The following is a 24,332-nucleotide window of genomic DNA, read 5'->3' on the forward strand; positions in this document are numbered from 1 at the left end:
CGGCGTTCCGGGTTTCCCAGGACCTGAGGGCCCGATCGGCCCCCGCGGAGAGAAGGTAGGGAGGGGCAGGGGGGGGCAACGTCGACATTAAAGTGGTTTCGTTTTGAACAAACCTCAGCTAGGTCCCTATCTTATAAGGGAGGAGGTAACACAGTGGTGATGAGTTCTGGTCCACTGAGTCCGTGTGTTTGCTGTGTTATGGTTGTTACGAACTTCGTGTCGGTGGTGACTATGCGCCATGCATTCAAACATCGCCCCCTAGCGGTGGTGGACGGTATTTGACGTATTTGAAGTATTTGACGGTTACCTCAATGGTCATTTAGCAGATGCTTACATCAAAAAGGAGGGGTTAGAGAGTAAATACAGATACAGGTAGGTAGGGGTTAGACAGTAAGTACACATACAGGTAGGTAGGGGTTAGACAGTAAGTACAGATACAGGTAGGTAGGGGTTAGACAGTAAGTACAGATACAGGTAGGTAGGGGTTAGACAGTAAGTACAGATACAGGTAGGTAGGGGTTAGACAGTAAGTACAGATACAGGTAGGTAGGGGTTAGACAGTAAGTACAGATACAGGTAGTTAGGGGTTAGACAGTAAGTACAGATACAGGTAGGTAGGGGTTAGACAGTAAGTACAGATACAGGTAGTTAGGGGTTAGACAGTAAGTACAGATACAGGTAGGTAGGGGTTAGACAGTAAGTACGGATACAGGTAGTTAGGGGTTAGACAGTAAGTACACATACAGGTAGGTAGGTAGGGGTTAGACAGTGAATACAGATACAGGTAGGTAAGGGTTAGAGAGTGATTCAGAGAGAGTTGGGTGTTTTGCTCAAGGATGGCTTACAGTTAGATTGGAGAAGATAGGAATATTGGTCCAAACATATACCATAACACTGTAGATTCAATAGAACCATGTAACACCCCTTAGTTATTTTCCTGAATATGAGAATGACTAACTGGAGGAAAAGTCTCAAATACTGAAACTAATTGCTGATATTTCTGGATTTTCTCTCTCTCTCTCCATCTTTCTCTCCCTCCCAGGGAACTGATGGGCCTTCAGGGCCATTCGGTCCCAAAGGAATAAGAGTAAGAATGTTTCAAACTCTCATGTGTAATATGTTTCATGCAATCATGCAGGATAATGGGACTCTCCTTTGACCTGTTCCATGTGTAGAATAATGTGTTATTGTGTGGTAATGTGGTGTCATATGTTTGATAAGGTATATGTATTATGTTTACTTGATTGTATCTTTTTGTATGCTGCTGCTGTCTTGGCCAGGTGTCGCTTATACAAGAGGTTTTTAATCTCAATGAGACTAAATAAAAGTTAGATGTTAAAATAGAATAGAAAACACTTAGCAGTTAGCTGCTAATGTTTGTAAGCTAGCTTAATAGCTATCTTGAACAGTAGGTCCATTGGCTATGAGTTGCCAGCAGCAGCACTCTTTCAATCATGTTGCCAGGCTGTTGAAGCATTATCTATCCAGCAGATGTCGACAATGGGACTGCTTTCATTCTGACTGCACTTCACATCACAAAGTGAATTACAGAACAAGATCCTATGTGTTTTAAATATGTTAAAACAGTGGTGTAAAGCATTTTGCTTATGAATTAATCAATCACTTATTTTCTCAGGGACCTTCAGGATTGCCTGGATTCCCAGGAACCCCAGGAATTCCTGTGAGTTTTCAAGAATAAAATAAATTCAACATCTCTTTGCTAACAGATCTGTTGATATGATTGCAGCTTTTAACGAGAAAGTGCCCAGCGTTTAAAAGCATTAAACTCCTGCACTAGAGTGGATTACTCAAGTTGCAATATGGCCATACCTGCATGGTGGCCCAGAGTGACATCACTTCCTGTTTACTTTGTGTTTCCCAGGGTCTGCCAGGGCAGGACGGACCACCAGGTCCGAGAGGAACGGCAGGTTGCAATGGAACAAAGGTAATCAAAAACATAAAACGATAACAGATATAAACATGCTGCGATAATATATCTGTGTGTCACACGGTGAGGTCTTCCTCCGCAGTGGTTCAAACAGAACCATGTCTTGATGAATGCTATCGGAAACAAAATAAGCAGATACAAGCGCCTTCCCTGAGGTCACCTTGTGGCGATGTCATCGGTCACATTGTTTTTCCCGTCTTTCAGGGTGAGAGGGGATTCCCGGGAAACACAGGCGTCGGAGGGCTGGAGGGGCGACCGGTGAGTTTATCTGGGAGGGAACACCGTCTTACCCAGCTATGGATGTTATTCACCTTATATTGATGTCTCAACACTTGTCTTCATGTTTGGTTGCTTATAGGGGCCTCCTGGTTTGCCAGGAGCAAAGGTAAGCTTGACATCATGTTTTTGTCTGTTCTTCTGTAGTATTGTTTAAATATTGGCATAGTCGCTGTACGAGTTTAGCAAAGAAACAATTCTGTGATTTATTTATTCCCGAAAATAATAAACTATTAATAGGCTAATGTATGATGATAATATTATAATTCACACCTGGGTTTGTTCTGTTGATCCCCAGGGAGACCCAGGCGATGTGATTTCCACCAACCGCTTCGGAGAGAAGGGGACTTCGGGACTGCCGGGAATACCGGGAGTACCTGTGAGTCCTCCACCACCACTAGGCCTTAACAAAGTGTTTGAACCAGTCAGTTATAGACAGCAATGAGTATATACATATTGATTCTGTGTGTGTGTGTGTGTGTGTGTGTGTGTGTGTGTGTGTGTGTGTGTGTGTGTGTGTGTGTGTGTGTGTGTGTGTGTGTGTGTGTGTGTGTGTGTGTGTGTTTTACAGGGCAGTACCGGACCCACTGGTTTGCCGGGACCTTACGGCCCATCTGGACCCAGAGGTTTCGAGGTAAGGGAACCCTGGAATAACATTCCATCAACCCAGGAACGCTCACTGAGTCAACCTGGACCCAAATTAACTTAAAGGGCTAATGGAGGAATATGAAATGTATAATAGAGTTTTAAAGGGGTTCTAATGCACTATTAAAAGGGGTCCTACCGCTGAACCAAGCCTCTGATGTCTCTTCCAGGGTCGACCAGGTTCACCTGGACTTCCTGGACCTAAGGTGAGTTTACAACGCACCGGGAAACACACCAGAATTCCCAAAATATGGGAATTCCGACCCATGACACAAAAGTGAAAGACGTTAGAAATATATTGTTTTGCGATCACAGGTGTGTGTTTATAGGGTATTTCACAATGGCCTCAGGCAGTTGAATCCAGGACCAGAACTATCAGTTTTATAACTTACTGTAGTAGGCTCAGAAGCACCTGCTGTACTGAGGATCTCTTTAAAGAAGCATCACTACAAACAAGAAGGATTGGAAGAATAGGAATAAATAGTAGTTCACTAGGATAATAGTAATCTCTATAAATAGATGCATGAATATTAATTCAGAATCTGTCGGCATTGGGGCAATATTTTGGGATCGGAAGCGTTCCGGTGTCTGTTTCTAGTCTGTTGGACACAGAGTAGTATTGATCAGTCCCGTTTGAGCGGGCATTGGTTGCATGCAGGTGAACAGTCAGCGTGGAGAGTAGCAATCTTGGAACCCATCAGCTATCGTCTGACGATGATTTAGCCCTCTCCTCATTAAAAAACAAAAAACAGCACTGACCTATTTTGTTGGAGAAGATCTGAGCACTGATCACATCATGTGACGCGTCGCTCTGTGTTTCTGTTTCCAGGGAAACATGGGGTTGAATTTCCAAGGACCTAAAGGAGATAAGGTACGAAGGATAAAATACATGATTACTTTTCATCCAAATTTAATTTTAACAATACTGTAAAAGTTCGGTGCACTCCCATAATCTCTATGCGTGTTTTTACGTGTGTGTGTGTGTGCGCGTGTGCGTGTGCGTGTGCGTGCATGCGTGTGTGTGTGTGTGTGTGTGTGTGTGTGTGTGTGCGTGTGTGTGTGTGTGTGTGTGTGCGCGTGCATGCGTGTGTGTGTATGTGTGCGTGTGTGTGTGTGGTCACAGGGGCTGCAGGGTTTGCCCGGCCCCCCCGGTCCCCCGGGTCAGGTGGGAGAGCAGAAGAAGCCCCCAGAGTCGGAGATCCAGAGAGGAGAGAAGGTACCCCAACCCCCCCCCCCCCCGGCCCGCTAGCACTCACACACAGCCCTAGGGAGAACATCAGTAGACCTGAGCGAGCAGGAGGTGGTCCCTGCTCTATCCTAGGTCCTACACACTAACAGCTGGGGTGTGTTTGAATAACAGTAGCTTCTAGAAACACACTAGGGGTCCTCGGTCTGCAGGAGGGGGCTGTAGATCGATGGAAGGGTCTACACATCTTTAGGAGGTTCCAGAGACTGATCTGAATTGGTTCTAAGCTATTAGGCAGTATCAATATTCAGGGGTCTTTAGAGATCACAAAGGCATCTGAGACCCGAAGTAGCTCCTAGATATCTTGAGTAGACGCTAAAGACCCCCAGCTGGGGATATCTGAGACCAACAGTAGGGTCTTGTGATATACCTAATCAGTGGAGTCTATTGGAACCAATGTTAATAGTTTCTAACGGGAGTCATAGAGAAATATTTAATATTCATGTTCTACCCAAAAGAGGGTTCCGTCGTTTGCAAATATTCTATTTAGTATTTATTCAAGTATGTCTTTAATATTGTCGTTAACAACCTCTGGTTGCTATCACCCGAAACCAACCAGGAAATGACATGGCCGAGACTGTCCCTGTCTTAAACGCGTTTCCATTCAGCTCTGAAGTGCCACAGCATAAATCCCCCACTAGAGGGCAGCATTAATTCAGCTACTGAAATTCTCTCGACGGCCACTAGATGACAAACAAAACACTTGATTATCGCTTACTAATAATGAGAATTGTACTTTTGCTTGATCAATGCTTTTATTTGATCGGCAGGGAGAACAAGGATTGCCTGGTCAACCTGGAGATACTGGAAATCCCGGCACTCCCGTAAGTATAATCAATCTATTCTAATGATCATTTATAGTATCGTATTGTTATGTATATGATTACATTGCACATTGCCAATAATGTTATCCTCAACTCTGTCGTTAATGCATTCCTCAACTCTGGCAATCATTTTTAAATGTGTTAATATCTCCACGAACCTCATTGTATATATTTTACATAGTCTGATTTGAAATATTTATCTATTTTAATTCTTAATATATAATATGTTGTTTTTGCATTCCTAAGGGTCCTTCTGGCGGACAAAAGGGAGGGAAAGGGGAAGCTGGCGAGGCTGGTAAACGAGTGAGTACTCTCACACACACACAAACACGCACACACACAACAACAGATGCTCAACACACACACACACACACACTCACACTCACACACATACACATTCACTCACTCACTCAGCATACAACACTTAAAACAGACACTCAACATACACACACAATAAATACATGTGTTATTTTTATATTTACTACATTTTGATTGTCATGACTGTAACTCAATATTCTCTCTCTGCAGGGCAAACCAGGCAAAGATGGCGACCCGGGCTCCCCTGGCTTCCCCGTGAGTCATTAACGAACACATTATAACTATAACGACTAACTATCCTTGTTCTTACCACATGATTTAGTTATTAATGATCATGAGGTACGATAATGAATGAAAGTCACCAACTAACAGATAATAACTCACAAACAAATCACTATAATCAGAAAACAGAAATGAATAATGGGTTCTCAATAAAAACGAATTATAACTATTGAAAACAGCAAAACACGACTCATGACCACAGTACTTAATCCCTCATGAAGTACCATCATTACTGTAATGTATGTATTTATATTGTTTGTGTATTGATCATGAATCCTGCCTACCTCCTGCTTCAGCGCTGTTCTTCTCCTGTCCTTCTTTCTTCCAGGGAGGCAAAGGAGAGTCTGGCAGCCCCGGGCTTCCTGGGCGGGACGGAGATAGAGTGAGTATTTGTATTAATTATTGTATTATTATCTATTATTATTGTTATTAAAATGCACGGACATGAAGAACATAGATACATTCTCTTCACTCACTCATCTTCAACAACTTATCCGGGGTCACTTTACGAATATTTAGAGACATGCTTTAGGTTGTGTTATTTGTTTTTATTTGAATGAACACTAATTTACATGCTTCATCGGCATGGAAAATAAGCATTTTCCTTTCAAAAACATTTTCAAAATGAAGCAAATGAAAAATAACACTGCCTCCTCTCTCACTTTCCCAGGGCGGGAAGGGTGATCGTGGATTCCCTGGACCCCCCGGCCTGGTGCGTATAGAATCTATATGTTAATGTCCTCTTGAGCAAGGCGCTGGAACCATCGCTCTGAGTTGAGCTGTGCAGCACTTTCTTGTGTTCAGCAGTAAGAATCTGAATGAAAGTACAGTACCCCTCTCTGAACGCCAGGTGGGAAAAATACAACATTAAGTGGAGGAGTGACAATAAAAAGAGAAATAATAACAGAGACCACTTATTGTGAGTATGGTTCCATGCGTGTGCAGTACCTCCCCCTGACCACCAGATGGTGCAGTCTCTTCTTACTTAATGAAATAATCACACCATGACCTGAAGGAGACAAATTTAAAAAAATACTCATAAATACTGATAATATTACAAATAATACTAATACACACAGTCACATTCATGTGCACTTCTTGCATGAGATTTCCTCTCTATTGATAAACAAATCAGTAAAATGTCTTATTATATTAATAGTTAAAGCTTTGTAGTTTATATTCTTCGATACATTTTTGAACTCTTTCATTCGTATTTCTGCTGTGCACCCTAAGTTCCAATCTGGGAAGTACATCTCTTATCTTATTGTAGCTAGCGCTCTGCTAGTCAAAAGTAACAATTGTGTGCAGTATCTCCCCATGGCCACCAGGTGGTGAAATTGCCCCTCTCTGCTGTGCGTCTAACAGGTTATCGGTGGAGATACATTTGGGAAGGTCGGGCCTAAAGGTGAACCCGGCTTTTCTGGGTCCATCGGACACAAGGGAGAGAGAGGAACAGCAGGTGCGTGCGAATAAAATCAGGAACCTGGAAACACACACACTAACACACACACACACACACACACACACACACACACACACACACACACACACACACACACACACACACACACACACACACACACACACACACACACACACACACACACGGGTCTTCAAGATCACCCAGATCTTTTTTTTGTGACCTGTGACCTTTGTGATGACTTTTGTGACAAACTCTTCCTATCAAGTTAGCATGTTTTATTCGACAGGATTTCAACAGTAGTCACAGAATTGTATCAGGCGTATCATTTTGGATCCGTTAAGACCCCTCACACACACATTCCCACACTGTGATACAAACACATGCACTATAATGTATCCATCTTTTAACCTGATGTTTGACCTTTCACCTTCTCCAGGTTTGAATGGACCACCAGGACAGCCCGGACTTCCAGGTAAGATAAACGCATGGTTTAATGTATCAAACATCGGACCGTAGTGATTCTGTAACGGACGTGAGCAGCATCTGACCGTGGTGTTTCTGTTCCTCCCTCCTCGTCTCCAGGCGGCGGCGGCGGCGGCCAGCCAGGGACCCCAGGCTACCCCGGAGACAAGGGCATGAAGGGCGAGGACGGTGTCCCCGGTGTGTCCCTGCCCGGGGCCCCAGGACGGGACGGCGGCCCGGGCCCCCAGGGTCTCAGCGGAGCCCCCGGGCTCCCAGGGTTCTCCAGCGGCGGAGGGAACTGTATCGCCGGCGAGCCCGGTCTTCCCGGACAACAGGGAGAGAGGGGATACCAGGGAGAGAACGGCATCAGGGGTGAGTGTGTGTGTGTGTGTGTGTGTCTCTGTGGAGAGAGAGAGAGAGAGAGAGAGAGAGAGAGAGAGAGAGAGAGAGAGAGAGAGAGAGAGAGAGAGAGAGGAAGAGAGAGAGAGAGAGAGAGAGAGAGAGAGAGAGAGAGAGAGAGAGAGAGAGAGAGAGAGAGAGAGAGAGAGGATGAGAGAGGAAGAGAAGCACACGAGGGAGCGATTGGGGAATGGGGAGGAGAGCGTGTGTGTGTGTGTGTAGACTCCTCAAGAATAGACTCCTCAAGAGTACTGGAAACAATCATAACGGAAATAACAAGCAAACACACAGTTAAAGTGCTAACCAACCAACCCGAACCCCGTCCCACTCCATGACATTAAGCATATCATCTCGATGCTAACCAAGGTGCCAGCGCTCACCCAGGTGTAAAAGGCCCCCACAGTGTTGGGACACCTCTGATCTGGTGCTGCTGCTGCTGCTGGTGTTTCAGGTGAGAAGGGAGAGACCTGCGTGAACTGTGTGGGAGGCAGCAACCCCATCGCTGGACCCCAAGGACCAGCCGGAGTGCCTGGCCGCCCAGGTCAGACCCCAACCCGTTCATATCTTACTAGTGGTGGTAGTAGGACTATTGGGACCTGGTAAAGTCAAGATCTATACTACTGACATATTATTTTATTATTGGTAGTAGTAGTAGTAGTAGTAGTAGTAGTAGTAGAAGAAGTTAAGTCAAGATCGATATGATTAATAAATTATTAGTTTTAGTAGTAGTAGTAGTAGTAGTAGTAGTAGTAGTAGGGTCAAGATCGATATAATTGATAAATTATTAGTTGTAGTAGTAGTAGTAAAGTCAAGGTCTTTCTAACTAATTTATTATTAGTTGTAGCGGTATTATATATATAGTAGTTATAGTAGTTTATAGTACTTTTAGTTTTAAAAGTTTTGGTCATAATTAAGTCAAGCTCATTCTTATGAAAATATTTTGTACGTGTAGTACTAGCAACAGTAATACTAGTTAGAGAAGTAATAATAATAGTAGTAACAGTCGTAGGTTTTCCCGCCTGCGAGTAATAAAATAACTCAGCATCATGTTAAAGTAATCTTATCTTATTAACAGTACTAGTAATAGCACTACTTATAATAAAAGTAGTGTAGTAGTAACCATAGTATTGCTGGTGTTTTATAGGATCGCCCGGAGGTCCAGGAAGCAAAGGAGACCGAGGATTTCCTGGACAGCCCGGTACCGGTGGACCTGCCGTGAGTACTTCCTGGTTACACTTCCTGGTTACACTTCCTGGTTACACTTCTGTGTTACAACCTAGAAACAGATATCTGACGTCAGCATCTCACATACAACCAGAATCAATAAAGATTCCTCCTCCCTCCTCGTCTTCTTGCCTCCTCATCTCCCTCTCCTCTCTTCTTCTCTCCGTCCCTTCCTCTCCTCCTCCTCTCATCCTTCTCCTCTACCCATCCTCCTCCTCCTCCTCCTCCCCCCCTCCCCCTCTATCCTCCTCCTCCCCCTCCTCCTCCTCCCCCTCCCCCTCCTCCTCCTCTTGACCTCCTCCTCCTCCTCCTCCCCCTCCCCCTCCTCCTCCTCTTGACCTCCTCCTCCTCCTCCTCCTCCTCCTCTTGACCTCCTCCCCCTCCCCCTCCTCCTCCTCCTCCCCCTCCTCCTCCCCCTTCTCCTCCTCCCCCTCCCCCTCCTCCTCCTCTTGACCTCCTCCCCCTCCCCCTCCTCCTCCTCTTGACCTCCTCCTCCTCCTCCTCCTCCCCCTCCCCCTCCCCCTCCTCCTCCTCTTGACCTCCTCCTCCTCCTCCTCCTCCTCCTCCCCCCCCTCCTCTTGACCTTCTCCTCCTCCTCCTCCTCCTCCTCCTCCCCCTCCTCCTCCTCCTCCTCCTCCCCCTCCTCCTCCTCCTCCTCCTCCTCCCCCTCCTCCTCCTCCTCCTCCTCCTCCCCCTCCTCTTGACCTCCTCCTCCTCCCCCTCCCCCTCCTCCTCCTCCTCCTCCTCCCCCTCCTCCTCCTCCTCCTCCCCCTCCCCCTCCTCCTCCTCTTGACCTCCTCCTCCTCCTCCTCCTCCCCTTCCCCCTCCTCCTCCTCAGGGACCCCCTGGATCTACGGGAGCCGCGGGCTACCCGGGAGAGAAGGGGGACCCCGGTGATGCCGTCTCAGTGGGCGGAGTGCGTGGAGAGAAGGGGGACAGTGGGTTCCCCGGCCCCGGGGGCCTGCCCGGTCTGGACGGACGGCCCGGTCGCGACGGATCCCCCGGACTGCCCGGCCCTAAAGGAGTGTCGGTGAGCTGGCTTTAAACTGGTCTAAACATGCTTTATATTGGGTTTGTATTGGGTTTATACTGGTTTAAACTGGCTGTACATGGTGGACATGTTGATGTTTATATTGGGTTTATACTGAATTAAACTGCCTTTATATGGCGTACATATTGATGTTTATATTGGGTTCACACTCGTTACGCTGGCTTTACATGGAGTACATATTGAATTTTATAGTGGGTTGATACTGGTTTAAACTGGCTTTATATAGTGTACATGTTGATGTTTATATTGGGCTCATACTGGTTTAAACTGGCTTTATATAGTGTACATGTTGATGTTTATATTGGGCTCATACTGGTTTGAACTGGCTTTATATAGTGTACATGTTGATGTTTATATTGGGCTCATACTGGTTTGAATTGGTTTTATATAGTGTACATGTTGATGTTTATATTGGGCTCATACTGGTTTGAACTGGCTTTAGTGTACATGTTGATGTTTATATTGGGCTCATACTGGTTGACTCACACCCTGGTCTCAGTGTTTATTTTTGTTGAGTGTGTGTGTGTCTCCCTGGGTGTGTCCCTCAGGGCTCTCACCAGGTGAAAGGAGAGCGAGGTCCCCCCGGTGAACCGGGTCTGTCGGGCCAGCCAGGGGACAGGGGCTCCCCCGGGTCCCCAGGGTTCGGCCCCCAGGGCCCCCCAGGAGAGAAGGGCATCCAGGGAGTCTCTGGCAGATCTGGAGGCCACGGGTCCCCAGGTACCACAACATGCTAACATGCTACATGCTACACGCTACATGCTGAAGGGATGTAGCATCTACACCTACATGAGGTTCATCCACAAGCTATGTGCTAAAGAGATGTAGCCCCTAGCATGGGAGTGGTTTAACACCATGCTACCTGATAAAGAGATGTAGCTCCTAGCATGGGAGTGGTTTAACACCATGCTACCTGATAAAGAGATGTAGCTCCTAGCATGGGAGTGGTTTAGCACCATGCTACCTGATAAAGAGATGTAGCCCCTAGCATGTGATTCATAACCCTGCTACAGAAATCTAGCGTAAGTGTGTGAGCAACTTAGCCAGAAATCAAATGTGCTAAGATCCATTTGTGAGTGGAGATACAATGGAAAAAGTATTTAAAGTATACACAAATCGGGGGAGAAAAACAAAGGGAACACGAAGTCGTGGAACTCAATATTATTTTTAAATGGACGTAGTTGGATAAATATTTAGCTAAATTATACCCTTACACACTTACTGCTTCGAGGGCCACTTCCTGGTTTCCGTACCAACGCCCTCTGTCCCATGCAGGATCTAAGGGTGAACCAGGTGCGACTGTGGCGGAGAAGGGTCTGCCCGGACCACGAGGACAGGACGGAGACCCCGGCTCACCTGGACAGCCAGGTACACAAATGAAGCCAGCCCAATTGTACCCCTAGAACTCATTCTGGTTGTATTATATTACTGTGGTGGGAGATTGACCTGTCCCTCCATTGCCAGGCGGCCCAGGTGGCCCCGGACAGCCCGGGTTCCCAGGGACACCAGGAACTAAGGGGGACCCCGGACTCCCCGGTATCGGTCTCCCAGGACCCCCCGGTGGCAAAGGTTAGGGCCGCATCCATTCCCCTTCACCCTTTCCTCCTCACCTTGTCTTAAAGTATCCTATCCTCACCGTGTTCCTTTCCTTGTCGCCTTGTTCCCCTTCCATGGTCTCTCCAGGATTCCCAGGTACTCCCGGCCAGCCAGGGTCTCCTGGTGGCGGAGGAAGACCAGGCGTCGACGGACTCCCGGGACAGCCTGGGTTCCCAGGGGCCAAGGTATGGGCCTTGTGAGAATCGTTACCACAGGATGTGGTCTGATAAGTTCAGGCAGCAACAAAAGACTCAGTGCTGAACAATGGCACTCAACAGCCAACACTTCCAACCACAATAGATAAGGCTCATTTCACCCCAGCACATTTTCAAAACACCAGTACAGAACACCAAACAGTACAGAACACCAAACAGCATGCCATGCTCCTACTCTCAGTCGAACGCCGGTATATAGAGGTCGCTATTCAACTCTTCTTAAAGGTGCACACATGAACAAATCAATAAATGCGTTCATGGTTTGGTTTGGTACCAAACGAAAAGACGAGGAATCCGGGAAATGATCAGGGATAACACAAGACACTTTCCTTTGTTTGCCTTTGGCTCAAAGTGGCTCAAACACGGTTATCAAAGTTATTCCCGCTGGTTTTGGGCTCCCTCTTGGAGCCAGTGGACTAATGTTGACCGGCGTTCCACTCTTTCGTGCCCATGGCACTCAGTATGCATTTCTAATGTGTCCCCCAGGGTGACCCGGGCTTCGGGCTTCCCGGCCCCGCCGGTTCTCCTGGGTTCCCCGGGTCTAAGGGAAACCCCGGACCCAAGGGGGATTCCGGTTTCCCTGGAAACCCAGGTTCTCCAGGACGATCTGGCTTAGACGGCGGGCCCGGACACAAAGGTCAGCATACCCCACGGAACTATTCCCTCTGACAAGGATGAACAGTCGTAGTTATTTGGAACATCCCTATAAAGTCAAAGGGATCCCCCGAACGTTCCTGGTTCATTTGTACCTCTCTCTTTCTCTCCAGGGGACCCCGGTACTCCTGGCCAGCAGGGTCCTAGAGGCCCCCCAGGATCAATCAACCTTGGCTCTCAGGGGCCCCCGGGCCCCCCCGGACCCTCAGGCCTCATGGGATCCCCAGGTATCCTCCATCCAGTCTGTGAAATACATTGAATGCCATTAATGTGCGATAGCCCAACCTTTAAGCCACGTTATCGTCAATACATCTAGTAAAGATATCTCGATTTTCTTTCCACATTTGTATTTCCATACAAGTTTTTCTTGTTTTATGCTCTACTTAGGCCCAATCCCATTTCTACCCCTTACCCCTCCCCCCTTATTTTGAAGGGGTAAGGGGAAGGGGTAAGGGGTAGAAATGGGATTGGGCCTTACCCTACTCTTTTCTTTCTTACCTTAGCAGAGCAATCCTCAAAGAAACTATTTTTATGAGGATCATTAGCTCATAACCAACCTTTCCCACCGCGGTATTCCAGGATTCCCGGGCTCCAACGGGGAAAAGGGAGACCCTGGCCCCCCAGGTCTGGACAGCACCGGTTTGCCAGGAGACAGAGGATCCCCCGGCTTCCCTGGTTCTCCGGGACCTCTGGGAACCCCAGGACCCCCTGGAGGGCCCGGTCGCGACGGACTGCCTGGACTTCAAGGTGAAGATCTCTCACGATTGACTTTAGCTTCAAATGCAATTAATGAAGGACTAACCATGCCGCTAGGGAGACCAAGCATCAGTTAGCGCTGCGCTAATTCATCCAGAATGGCCACAGGGCTGAGAAGGTGCCTGTCCTCCCAGCTGGTGACTGACACAATCAACCATGTGACTGGGTTCTGATTGGCTACAGGTGTCAAAGGAGACATGGGACCAATGGGATCGCCAGGACCTTCAGGAGGACCCGGAGGTCCAGGGGGACCGGGCTTCCCCGGACCTAAAGGTACACACACACACACACACGTACACACCTACACACCCACACACACACCTACACACATAGACACCTACACACCCCTGCACACCAAACACACGCCTACACACTTAGACACCTTGAATGATAGGGCTATGCAGCTTCACCGCACCTGCGTCACCTTTGTCACCTCTTCCTCCTCCTCCTCATCCTCATCCTAGGTGACGACGGTTTTTCCGGAAGGCCTGGGACCACTGGACCTTCAGGTGTGAAGGGAGAGAGAGGAGACCCCGGAGTACAAGGACCTCCTGGGACCAGCCTGCCCCCTCAAGCACTGAAGGGAGTCAAGGGAGAACCTGGCATTCCAGGTACGCCAACCGCAGTAACATGGTCCTGGTAGTAATTCAACGTTTTTAGAAAGGTGTTCCTGTTGTGGCGGATTTTGACACGCCATTCATACTTTGAGTTGTAGTTCATTGCTTATTACTTTCATTACTGACTATAGGTTTTACACTTAAATACTATATGCTAGTTATCATGTAGCATTTACAGTCCATAATGTATGCCATAACATTTACATTTCTACTACTCATATATGAATATTAAAGAGCTATTTATGTTTTTCTGACAAAAGATTGGCTGTAGAATAATGCATTTTTCTGTGTTTCTGCCGTGGGTGCGTATGTACTTAATAAATCGGACGTCTTATAAGCAAGCGGTGAGCGTTGTGTTCCACCTGTTTTATTGTGAAGCTTTGACATGCGACGTGTGTTGGACTCCCTTGTGACTCCAGGTTTATCGGGCGCCTCTGGTCAGAAGGGAGTCGCCGGTGTACCAGGTGACCCTGGACTATCCGGCACAGATGGTCGCCCCGGGCTACCGGGACCCGCAGGTGAGGGTGGCCTCATTCAGTTATTGTTGAGAAAAAAAAAGCGTCATTTCAAGTGGATCAGCACCAGCTGTAAAGTCGATTCACTACCACAAGCCATTTAGAAATCGACCCATTTGTAGGTGGGGGGGAGAGGGGGGGGGGCACAAGTACAGATGTATGACAGGACAGATCTGACTGGCAGCTAGAACAGTGGACTGGGTCGACTGGGCGGTTGATCTATCCATCATACAGCTGAGGTTGGCACTCCCACTTGTGATGTCACAGATATAGTTTGAAATGCCTTCTGATTGCGACGCCACATCAAGGTGGTCACAGGCGGCGCTGTAGTTGAATATCTTAAGGACGGTAAGGAGGTTTTCTTACGTGTTGTGTTGCTTTCAGGTACCAAGGGAGATTCTGGCATTCCCGGCACCTCAGGTGGCCCCGGAGCTCCAGGACTGAAAGGAAGCATGGGAGAGATGGGATTCCCAGGTGAGCTTGAATGCCTGGCGAAAAAAACGAAAACACACCACTGTTATAATATAAAAAATGTCATATCAGCAGTGAAATCACACCCCTTTTATGGCGTGTTAAACCTAATCTATGTTGAAACCACACACCTGTTAAAACCCTACAACCATTACCCAATCAGTGTTCAGCCACATCCCAGTTTGATGGTATTTTGGGGGCTTTGAATTTTAGGACAACTGGACTCATCATAATAATCCCATGGGCGCTGTGACTGAAATTCCCGGAGAACATGTTCTCTGAGAATACCCCGACAACATACAAACAAACACCTCACTGTTTACCCATAGCTCACACTCACCTCGGGCTTGGGCTAATGCTGTTGTGTTTGTTGTCGTCGCATGGTGATGACATCACAGGACCTTCGGGACAAAAGGGTGGGCCAGGTCAGCCCGGTCGTGGCGGACCCTCGGGACAGCCCGGCTCTCCAGGGTTCCCCGGAAGCAAGGGTGACCCCGGCTCCACTGGATCGGGACCGCCAGGCAATCCAGGAATTAAGGTGCAGGATCAGAGCCTGGAGACACCCCCTTTGTTTAGTCCAGCCACCCTGGATCAGGTTTAACTGGTCCCACTATGTGTGACAAATGGTGTGACCTTGATAGAACATTATACGCCAATTCAACATTTACCCGTGTGTGACATCACAAGTGTCACAAACATGTCATGTGTATGTCGTTCAATGTGGTGGTTTTACCATCGAGGTCCACTTTTGAAGTATGTGTTCAACACATTTAAGTGCTAACCTCTATAGATGGTTGACCTGATCATTTGTTTAAATTGATCGATACTCTCTCCCCTCCCAGGGTGATCCAGGCCAGCCTGGGTTCCCAGGAGGTCCAGGTCAGAAGGGGAACCCCGGTGGGCCAGGTCTCCCAGGGATAACAGGGGGACCAGGCTCAAAGGGAGACCCCGGCCTCCCCGGCTTCCAAGGTAAGACCCTCCTGTACCTGGGTGTTTCACCCTGTGAATCCAGGTAGCTAGTGGTTCAATTAAATCAAACTTATTTGGCCCGGGGAGCAATGGCTTGCAGAATCAGAAGCATCTATTTAAAAAAATTCCTAAAACACACATGCTTTTATATTGCCGACATTTAAACGTAGGCAATAGTTGGCAGACGTTTTTAATTTTTTATCACCAAACGTCAATTGATCAGCATTAGTAGCTGTCATGTCTGTTTATGTATGAATTTCTGAATTTTTGAGACAAACCTTTGAAATTATTATTTATTTCATAAAAATAAAATATCAACCTAGCTTAAAAATCTATTTTCACCCTCCTGAACCTTATGCAAACCAGGGGACCCAAGTGGGCTCCCGAGCCGCAGATTGGGCAGCTGTGAATTTACCTGTGATCATCTCCATGCTAATCCCTGGGTGTGCTGTGTTTGTTCCTGCTAGGTTCTCCTGGTATTACCGGTCCCAAAGGTCTGGACGGCGGTCCAGGTGGCCCTGGGGCCAATGGGTCCCCAGGTAGACCCGGAGAGTCCGGTCGCTCCGGCGGCCCAGGGTTGCCAGGAGACAAGGGTCAGGCAGGTCGTGACGGAATCCCCGGGCCAGCCGGCACCAAGGGAGAAGCAGGTGGGTCTGGTGACAAGTAACGTAAAGTAGCGTAAAGTTACATAAATTAATGTAAAGTAACGTAAATTAACGTACAGTAACGTACAGTAAAGTAACGTAAATTGACGTAAAGTAACATAAAGTAACGTAAAGTAACGTAAAGTAGCATAAAGTTACATTATCTTAGAGTAATATTATTGTAAAGTAACGTATAGTACCTTAAAGGATTGTAATGTAACGTAAGGTTAATTGGTATAATTGATGATCATGGTTTGATATTAAAGTACAATGCTGAAGTCCCTGCATTTACCATTTCTTCTCATTGGCTTCCCACTCAGGTCTTCCTGGTTATGGTGGACCAGGAGCTCCCGGTAATCCTGGATTGCCAGGTAGGAACACACACACTCATATAGATGCTAATATTGTGAAGATCATTGCATTTGAATATCTTTTAATTCTTGCTACGGTCCAGTACAAACATTTCGTTTTTTAACGTTTAGTTAATTCTAGTATACACCGAGTCTCTGATACAAAGACCAGTTAATTCCTTACTTGAACAAGACGTATTTCCTCTCCGCAGGTTCGAAGGGAGACCTTGGTCTTCCCGGACCCTCTGGTAGTCCTGGGTTCCCAGGATCCAAGGGAGACGGTGGCTTCCCCGGCCTCCCAGGACCCCAAGGCAACATCGGACCCCCTGGGAGCCCTGGATCAGCCCTTCAGGGCCCCAAGGGAGGCCGAGGTTCACCTGGACCCCCAGGACGAGGAGGTACGTGGAGAAGATTCAGAGATATTTTATCTATACCTGCGTGATACGTTGCTGCCTGGTTTAGTCACCCGCTTGGTTTATAGACCTGGTTACCGGTCTGGTTTAAACAGCTGGTTACCGGTCTGGATTAAACAGCTGGTTACCGGTCTGGTTTCAACACCTGGTTCTCTGTCTAGTTCAACCACCTGGTCACCTGTCTGGTTTACCTGTATGGTTTAGACACATGGTTTCCCATTCTGGTTTACCTGTCTTGCTCACCTGGTTAAAATGGATTAGGCCAACAAATATTTCCAGTGTTTGTTTAATAGCATAATGTATCCCATATGGGAGTAGCTTACTCAAATGAAACCAGTTCAAACCAGGCAGCAACCGTGCACGCGCGGCGCGCCAACCGACGACACTGTGTGTGAACGCCGTGCACGTTGAAATCAATGAGCATGAGATTACGTCAGGGCCAATCACAGGCCGGGGAAATATTCTCACCTCACCAACCCACGTCACCATCCAATCACAGAGCACCCTAGCGTACGTCATCATGGAAACCATGCACTGTCCACTTGCACTGTCCTCCACCATCCTCTTCCTCCCCAGAAAGGAAATCTGTCAGGTGTGCACCAACCAATCACTGTCCGTTACCGGGGGAGTTCTGACCACGCCCCTCGACGACCACAGCATGGGTTTCCACTCTTTGCCCCACGTTGTCTTTCATCATTCAGTCATCTGTTCTTTCTATCATCTCATCCAACCATCTCTTCATCCACCCATCTCTTCATCCGTCCATCTATCCTCCATATCCATTCATTCATCCATTCGACATAGCACTTAGTTAGTATTGGTTGATTTATTAACATTCACAAAATAGAACAATTTTATGAAACAAAATTATTGTGAATGGTGCAGGGTTTGGATTGTCTTAGCTGTTGCTAGGCAGGTTAAGTGTCTCAATAATCACCTGCATGGATTGTCCGAAACTAAAAGAGAAGCCTGGAACAATGCTGGGTCACATTGTCTGACACAAAGTCACGTAACACACCAGCCGCCAGAGAATAATATGGCAGCTTTCAATCAATCCCACCTGTGATGGGATCAAATTACTGATTAACTAGTAACATTTGGTCAACCGTGTAGAAAGAAACCATACATTTAAATGGTTGGCTTGCTCAGTTAAAATCGTCATCATTAAAAATGGTCTCTGATTATTTTGTACATTTAACCACGTGTGTAATGTAGCATGTATGTGGATACCGACCAGCACTGTTTCAGGCTTGCCACACACATGAGCCGGTGTCCTAAGTGTGTTTGTGGACTAGGGAGCAAAAAAAAAAAAAAAAACACGCTGTGATACTTTACCCCCTGTTTCTGGTGGCCTGGCCCCCGGTGTGGCCACGCCTCTCCTCGCCTGATGACTTGTGCATCCGGCCAATCGCAGGTCCCCAAGGTATCAACCACTTGGATGTTCAAGCTCCTACTGCACGTGCACCTATAAAAACGATGTTTTTTTTTTAGCTCACGTGTTCTAGAACGTTGATTGTTCACCACATTCTGGAATCCACTTTCTATCTTACGAAATATGATCCGAATTTTCAGTTTGGCTGAATCGACTACAACTTACTTTAGACTTTAATTTTCTGTTTCGCTGTTCACTGAAATCTAACCCCCTTTTCTCTCACTTTTCTCAACTTATCTTGCACTCTACTCTGGGGGTAGTTAGACTCTGAAAAAGTAAGCATCTTTAATCCAATCACTTAATTTACAAATAAAACTGTTAAAGGAATGGAAAAAAAGTTTGCCATCACAACCAGCACATTATTAATGAATAAGACACTTTTTTAGTCCATTAATTTCACAACTAACACAAGAATCCTTGTTTTTTTTTTATTATAAAAAATGTCATATTACATGCTAAAATCAAGGTATGTTATCCTATTTTTTATTTAACAGTAAAAAGGTGGGAAAGTGCACCCATTCACGTTAGCAACCTCTGACCCATGATGAACGTAACATAGCCTAGCATAGCATATGACAGCAATAGCATATAATACCAATATTATATAGACAGATAATACCAAAGTATATTCACCATTAGAGCTAGACAAATGTTAACAATATTATTTGGTGAATTAGTCTATTAATAGTATTAATAGTTTTTAGCAAGTATGCTAGCATTGCTACGCTAACTCAAGCTTCTAACCGTTTTCTTTTCTCCCCTTTGTGCTGCCGCCCCGGCTCTGCTATTCCCTGGGATTCTGGGAATCGTAGGTCTGGCAGGTTAGACAACAGTGGTTTGAAGGTTTTTACGTGTTACATTGTGATAAACCATGTTTTACCGTTACTTTTGGGGGGGAATCATGTTTGAGAAGGTTTGTGACGTTTAAAACAAATCTTTTGAGTTTGGGAGAATTAATTTCACCACCAAAAAAATCAACTGAAATTTGCAGTTGTCATCGTACAAAAAAGGCTCCACTCTTGACCGAGTCGTGTCAACACAAAACAAATGCCACTTAATTCAATAAATATATTGAAATGAATCCATTTATAAATACATTTGTGAGATGGATCCTGGACCCTGGTGGATTTTTCAGATTTTAGCGACGAGGTCCAAATCATCGTCTCATGTTCCGTGATACGCTGTGGTCTAGTGCTGGCTCCGTCTTTTACAGACGTCTGGACCATTGAAACAAACATACCCTCCACTGCTGCACTGCTCTTATTGCTCTCTCTGAGTTGTATTTTGGATTTTGGATGTTTGTTTGAAAAGTATATTTCATCTCAAATGAATAAAATAGGAAAAAGATATATGTATGTATATAAAATAAATATATCTATACATATATATAAATATCCATACATATATAGTAGAAGTACTATATAACAATACACTCATGTGTTCCGTGCTCTACGAAAAAAAGAAAAAGTGCACGTAACCCTATAATGACCTTTGACCCTTTGTGCACGTGAAGGCTCTCCTGGTCCGGAGGGTCCTCGTGGTCCGGGAGGCAGCGGTGGCGTCAAGGGAGATAAGGGAATTCCTGGCGTTCCCGGTCAACCCGGATTCCCAGGATCCAAGGGAGAGTCAGGCACCCCAGGATTCCCGGTAGGTTCTGTTCCGAACAAACGGCAAAAACCCTGTCTAACAGTTCAACTGGCTCCTAGCCTAGAACAACCTGAACCTATCCATCGATAGGCAATGCTGATCGATAGTGATTTCAATAATGTTATCAATAAAATCACATCCAACAACTGATCAATTCTGAAAATGGAAAATGCCCACCAGCCCATTCCTCTCTCTTTGTCAACATAAATCTGACCATAGACCCTTCCAAAACCCGTCCCACCCCCTGCACCGAGTAGTGCTAGGCTCGCTCACGTCACACAGATGAATACCCAGTTGGAGTAGACAGAACACTGTTACTGAGTTTTTCGAAATCGGAAAGTCGACCACCGACTAACTGAGGAGGGGGTCTCGATCTTAGACGCTGAGACTTTACCGATTCCGATGTTTTAACTACACACTAATGACTCTATTTTCATGTGTGTCATGTGACTAGGGTTCGTCCGGCCAACCTGGTCCCTCAGGTCTCAAGGGAGACATCGGTCTTCCCGGCGTTCCAGGTTTCCCTGGTAGGTCAAGTCCCCCGAAGTAGATTATGTAAATTGTACTTCCTGCTAGCATTGCTTCACTGACCGTCTCTGCTTTCCAGGACCCAAGGGAGATGGTGGCATTCCTGGTTCCTCCGGTCAACCAGGAGAGCGTGGTGATGTTGGACCCGAGGGTGAGTGTGACCGTCCACCAATGTCCAAGGAACTGTTAACTAGCAGGCTGAGCTTGCTGACCATCATAAATACATCCAACCAATATTCATACAAGTTAAGATGAAACACTAAAAAGTATTGATATTAATAAGGTCAATAAAATGAAACGTTAACCCTGTTCTAGACCTTCATTCGTATAGAAAATGCATTTGAATAAATGCTAAAAAGGTAACCTTATGTTTATTGTACCTTCCTTGTAACCTTTGTGTAACCTTTGACCCCCAGGACCCCAAGGAGACCCCGGTCATGCGCCCACCATCCCGGTGAAGGGAGCGCCGGGAGACCCCGGCCCTCCAGGGCTCAACGGAGGACGGGGAGCCCCCGGCCCCACTGGCCTTGAAGGACTCTCAGGTTAGCATGGATGTTAGCTCATGAGGCTAGCTAGCGCTGGATAGCGCCCAGCGACCAGGTTCAACGGGGCAGCAGTTCATGAAAGAAAGGGCTCAAATTGACATGACATTATAATCATCTTTTAATTTGACATCATTTATTTACAATTATTATAAACCAATTCGATGTAACTTTCTGTACACATTGATCGATATATAAACATAAATGTAGCCTCTTTGGATATAGATCAAATAGCATTTATGTTGACGCTGACATCATGTGGGGCAGGATAGCCTAGTGGTGTTTGACTCCAAGCTGAAAGGTACTGGGTTCGAATCCCAGTATCCACAACCTGCACTTCCCCGTCCGGTCACCTGCTGGTAATGATAAATATGTCACTCTTACTGGATATAAGCTTTGGATAAAGCTTTTTTTAAGTGACTAAATAGCTTATATTAACTGACTTATAGTGGAGAGGATGAGACCTACTCCGTCATCTCTACCAGGAAGAATGACGTTTTTTAGAAAACAATGAAACGACGTGAAGATCTAAACCCCTCCCCCCCCCCCCCCCCCCCCCCCTCAGGCCCGCCAGGTAACCCAGGGGACCCCGGACCAGAGGGACCGCCAGGCTTCAGCGGCGTTCCCGGCAGGAAGGGAGACTCTGGACCAGCGGGACAACCAGGTGAGTGACCCCCCCCCCCCCCCCCCAGTACCCAAACCCCCACTGATACTATCACAACACACCAGATGACCATCACAACACTCAGGACGTTTCTCCGTCTGTCACTTCGCAATCCCCCCCTCGTGGTGGTTCGTTTTTAAGTCTATTTTAATTTATCGTACTGAGTTTTTTCTATTTAATTACATTTTCAATCTTTTTTTTTTATCATTACCTGCCATTTTGTTTTTTTGTGCGCCACCGATCCGACTTAACCCCCCCTTGGCGATGAATAAAGTAGCCACCAATATAATGTAGTTAAGCTGTAATCTAACGTGGCCTTCTGCAATACAATATCGCAATCTAATCGGACGTGATGTACATAATGTAATCAAGTAAATGTAATGTAATGTAAAAAGTAACTGAACCTAATCTGAGCCAATCTAATGTCACCCAGGTCAGCGTGGTTACCCCGGCCCCCCCGGTTCCGACGGCCCCCAGGGTCAGCCCGGGACCCCTGGAACGGCTTCCACCGCCCACGGCTTCCTCATCACCCGCCACAGCCAGGGCCAGGACGTCCCGTTCTGCCCCGACGGAACCAGCCTCATCTACGACGGCTACTCCCTGCTGTACGTGCAGGGCAACGAGCGCGCTCACGGCCAGGACCTCGGTGAGTTACCCAGAGGGGCGGCCAGGGACTGGGACTCTATGTACACGTGGGACAGAGCGCTCCTTCTTTCCTGATCATCTCTTCCTCCTCTCACTCCACCCACTGCTCCTCTCCTCCACTTTTACTACCCCTCCTTCTTCCACCACCTCCTCTCTCCATCTCTCTCTCTCTCTCTCCCCTCCCCCCTGCTCCTCTCTCCCCCTCCTCCCACTCTTCTTCCCCTCCACCACCTCCTCCTTTCCTCTCACCCTCCTCCACCCGTCTCACTCTCCCCTCTCCCTCTCCCTCCCTCCTCCCTCCAGGTACGGCTGGCAGTTGTCTGAGGAGGTTCAGCACCATGCCCTTCATGTTCTGCAACATCAACAACGTCTGTAACTTTGCCTCCCGCAACGACTACTCCTATTGGCTGTCCACGCCTGAACCCATGCCCATGTCCATGGACCCCATCACTGGAGAGGGCATCAAACCCTACATCAGCAGGTATAACTAGTAGGAGCAGTACCCGTGGAACTAGTAGTCGTAGTATAGTGATGGTCTTAGTCACTAAGCCCTTGTCCATGAGCCCCATCACTGGAGAAGGCCTCAAGCCCTATACACAAACTATTGTAGTTTGGTAGAAATACTAAAAGGTCAACAGCAGGTAGTACAAGTAGTAGAATAATTCTACTATTTAAGTTAAACCAGCCATCAGCAGGTAGTACTAGTAATACTAGTAGAAATATATGAGGACTAACGTCAAAGCCTAAACCAGCAGGTAGTGGTAGGGTAGTAGCACCAAGCTCTACGCCAGCAACGTTATCAGCAAAGTAGTAGTAGTAGCAGAAGTAACACCTAGCCCCACACCTGATAAAGTCTGAATGCGTGTGTGTTTCGACTCCTCACTGAATCGTGTGTGTGTCGTCCAGGTGTTCGGTGTGCGAGGCTCCGGCCATGACGATTGCAGTTCACTCCCAGACGATCCAGATCCCCAGCTGCCCTGCCCACTGGGAGGCCCTGTGGATCGGTTACTCCTTCATGATGGTACCGCCAACCCCTGCACTAGTACACATTATACCCATCAGAAGCCCAGTACAAAGCACCAGTACCACACACTCACAACCCAACTAAAGTGACTACAGTCATTCAGCAGATGTCTTTATCCAGAAGCTACATATTTTTTTAAATCCTCCCTTCTCCTCCTCTTCCCCCTCTCCCCCACCTCCCCCTCTCCTCACCCCCCCCCCCCCCCCCCCCCCCCAGCACACCAGTGCAGGAGCAGAGGGCTCCGGCCAGGCTCTGGCCTCCCCCGGCTCCTGCCTGGAGGAGTTCCGCAGCGCGCCGTTCATCGAGTGCCACGGCCGGGGAACCTGCAACTACTTTGGCAACTCCTACAGCTTCTGGCTGGCCACCGTAGACACCAACGAGATGTTCAGGTGAGAGACGGGGCTCACGTGGCACTGTGATGTCCCCAAAGGGTCGAGCGGGTCAATGGAGGGACAGCGTTCGTATCGGAAGAGAAAAGATTATATTCACCAATGATTATATATGGCTGATGTTTCCCCTCTGCACCTTTTGAATTATGAGGTACTTTACCGTTTA

At 47.1% G+C, this 24,332-nt stretch overlaps 1 protein-coding gene across 2 annotated transcripts in view; it reads left to right on the forward strand.

The window, feature by feature from the left end:
- col4a5 (collagen, type IV, alpha 5 (Alport syndrome)) overlaps positions 1 to 24,332 on the forward strand; it is a 41,227-nt gene that overhangs the window by 14,662 nt on the left and 2,233 nt on the right. The window contains exons 3-51 of one of the 2 annotated variants that reach the window (XM_030338533.1): positions 1 to 55; positions 1,043 to 1,087; positions 1,637 to 1,681; positions 1,883 to 1,945; positions 2,153 to 2,206; positions 2,307 to 2,333; positions 2,523 to 2,603; positions 2,796 to 2,858; positions 3,040 to 3,075; positions 3,699 to 3,740; positions 3,993 to 4,085; positions 4,886 to 4,939; positions 5,186 to 5,242; positions 5,468 to 5,512; positions 5,868 to 5,921; positions 6,210 to 6,251; positions 6,905 to 6,998; positions 7,399 to 7,434; positions 7,545 to 7,796; positions 8,275 to 8,364; positions 8,968 to 9,038; positions 9,886 to 10,077; positions 10,647 to 10,815; positions 11,371 to 11,463; positions 11,560 to 11,664; positions 11,779 to 11,876; positions 12,393 to 12,543; positions 12,674 to 12,787; positions 13,140 to 13,307; positions 13,500 to 13,589; positions 13,781 to 13,927; positions 14,353 to 14,451; positions 14,833 to 14,922; positions 15,318 to 15,457; positions 15,762 to 15,888; positions 16,356 to 16,535; positions 16,853 to 16,903; positions 17,095 to 17,280; positions 18,710 to 18,718; positions 19,540 to 19,548; positions 20,241 to 20,374; positions 20,829 to 20,901; positions 20,982 to 21,053; positions 21,319 to 21,444; positions 22,010 to 22,108; positions 22,542 to 22,754; positions 23,057 to 23,234; positions 23,660 to 23,774; positions 23,994 to 24,166. The exon at positions 1 to 55 is cut by the window's left edge and continues 35 nt beyond it. In XM_030338533.1, the coding sequence (XP_030194393.1) occupies positions 1 to 55; positions 1,043 to 1,087; positions 1,637 to 1,681; positions 1,883 to 1,945; positions 2,153 to 2,206; positions 2,307 to 2,333; positions 2,523 to 2,603; positions 2,796 to 2,858; positions 3,040 to 3,075; positions 3,699 to 3,740; positions 3,993 to 4,085; positions 4,886 to 4,939; positions 5,186 to 5,242; positions 5,468 to 5,512; positions 5,868 to 5,921; positions 6,210 to 6,251; positions 6,905 to 6,998; positions 7,399 to 7,434; positions 7,545 to 7,796; positions 8,275 to 8,364; positions 8,968 to 9,038; positions 9,886 to 10,077; positions 10,647 to 10,815; positions 11,371 to 11,463; positions 11,560 to 11,664; positions 11,779 to 11,876; positions 12,393 to 12,543; positions 12,674 to 12,787; positions 13,140 to 13,307; positions 13,500 to 13,589; positions 13,781 to 13,927; positions 14,353 to 14,451; positions 14,833 to 14,922; positions 15,318 to 15,457; positions 15,762 to 15,888; positions 16,356 to 16,535; positions 16,853 to 16,903; positions 17,095 to 17,280; positions 18,710 to 18,718; positions 19,540 to 19,548; positions 20,241 to 20,374; positions 20,829 to 20,901; positions 20,982 to 21,053; positions 21,319 to 21,444; positions 22,010 to 22,108; positions 22,542 to 22,754; positions 23,057 to 23,234; positions 23,660 to 23,774; positions 23,994 to 24,166 (4,800 nt within the window). The remainder of the gene's footprint in view (positions 56 to 1,042; positions 1,088 to 1,636; positions 1,682 to 1,882; positions 1,946 to 2,152; positions 2,207 to 2,306; positions 2,334 to 2,522; positions 2,604 to 2,795; positions 2,859 to 3,039; positions 3,076 to 3,698; positions 3,741 to 3,992; positions 4,086 to 4,885; positions 4,940 to 5,185; positions 5,243 to 5,467; positions 5,513 to 5,867; positions 5,922 to 6,209; positions 6,252 to 6,904; positions 6,999 to 7,398; positions 7,435 to 7,544; positions 7,797 to 8,274; positions 8,365 to 8,967; positions 9,039 to 9,885; positions 10,078 to 10,646; positions 10,816 to 11,370; positions 11,464 to 11,559; positions 11,665 to 11,778; positions 11,877 to 12,392; positions 12,544 to 12,673; positions 12,788 to 13,139; positions 13,308 to 13,499; positions 13,590 to 13,780; positions 13,928 to 14,352; positions 14,452 to 14,832; positions 14,923 to 15,317; positions 15,458 to 15,761; positions 15,889 to 16,355; positions 16,536 to 16,852; positions 16,904 to 17,094; positions 17,281 to 18,709; positions 18,719 to 19,539; positions 19,549 to 20,240; positions 20,375 to 20,828; positions 20,902 to 20,981; positions 21,054 to 21,318; positions 21,445 to 22,009; positions 22,109 to 22,541; positions 22,755 to 23,056; positions 23,235 to 23,659; positions 23,775 to 23,993; positions 24,167 to 24,332) is intronic. The other variant, XM_030338535.1, reaches the window with a different exon arrangement.

The sequence above is a fragment of the Gadus morhua genome, chromosome 17 (genome assembly GCF_902167405.1).
Source record: "Gadus morhua chromosome 17, gadMor3.0, whole genome shotgun sequence".
Taxonomy (NCBI): Eukaryota; Metazoa; Chordata; class Actinopteri; order Gadiformes; family Gadidae; genus Gadus; species Gadus morhua.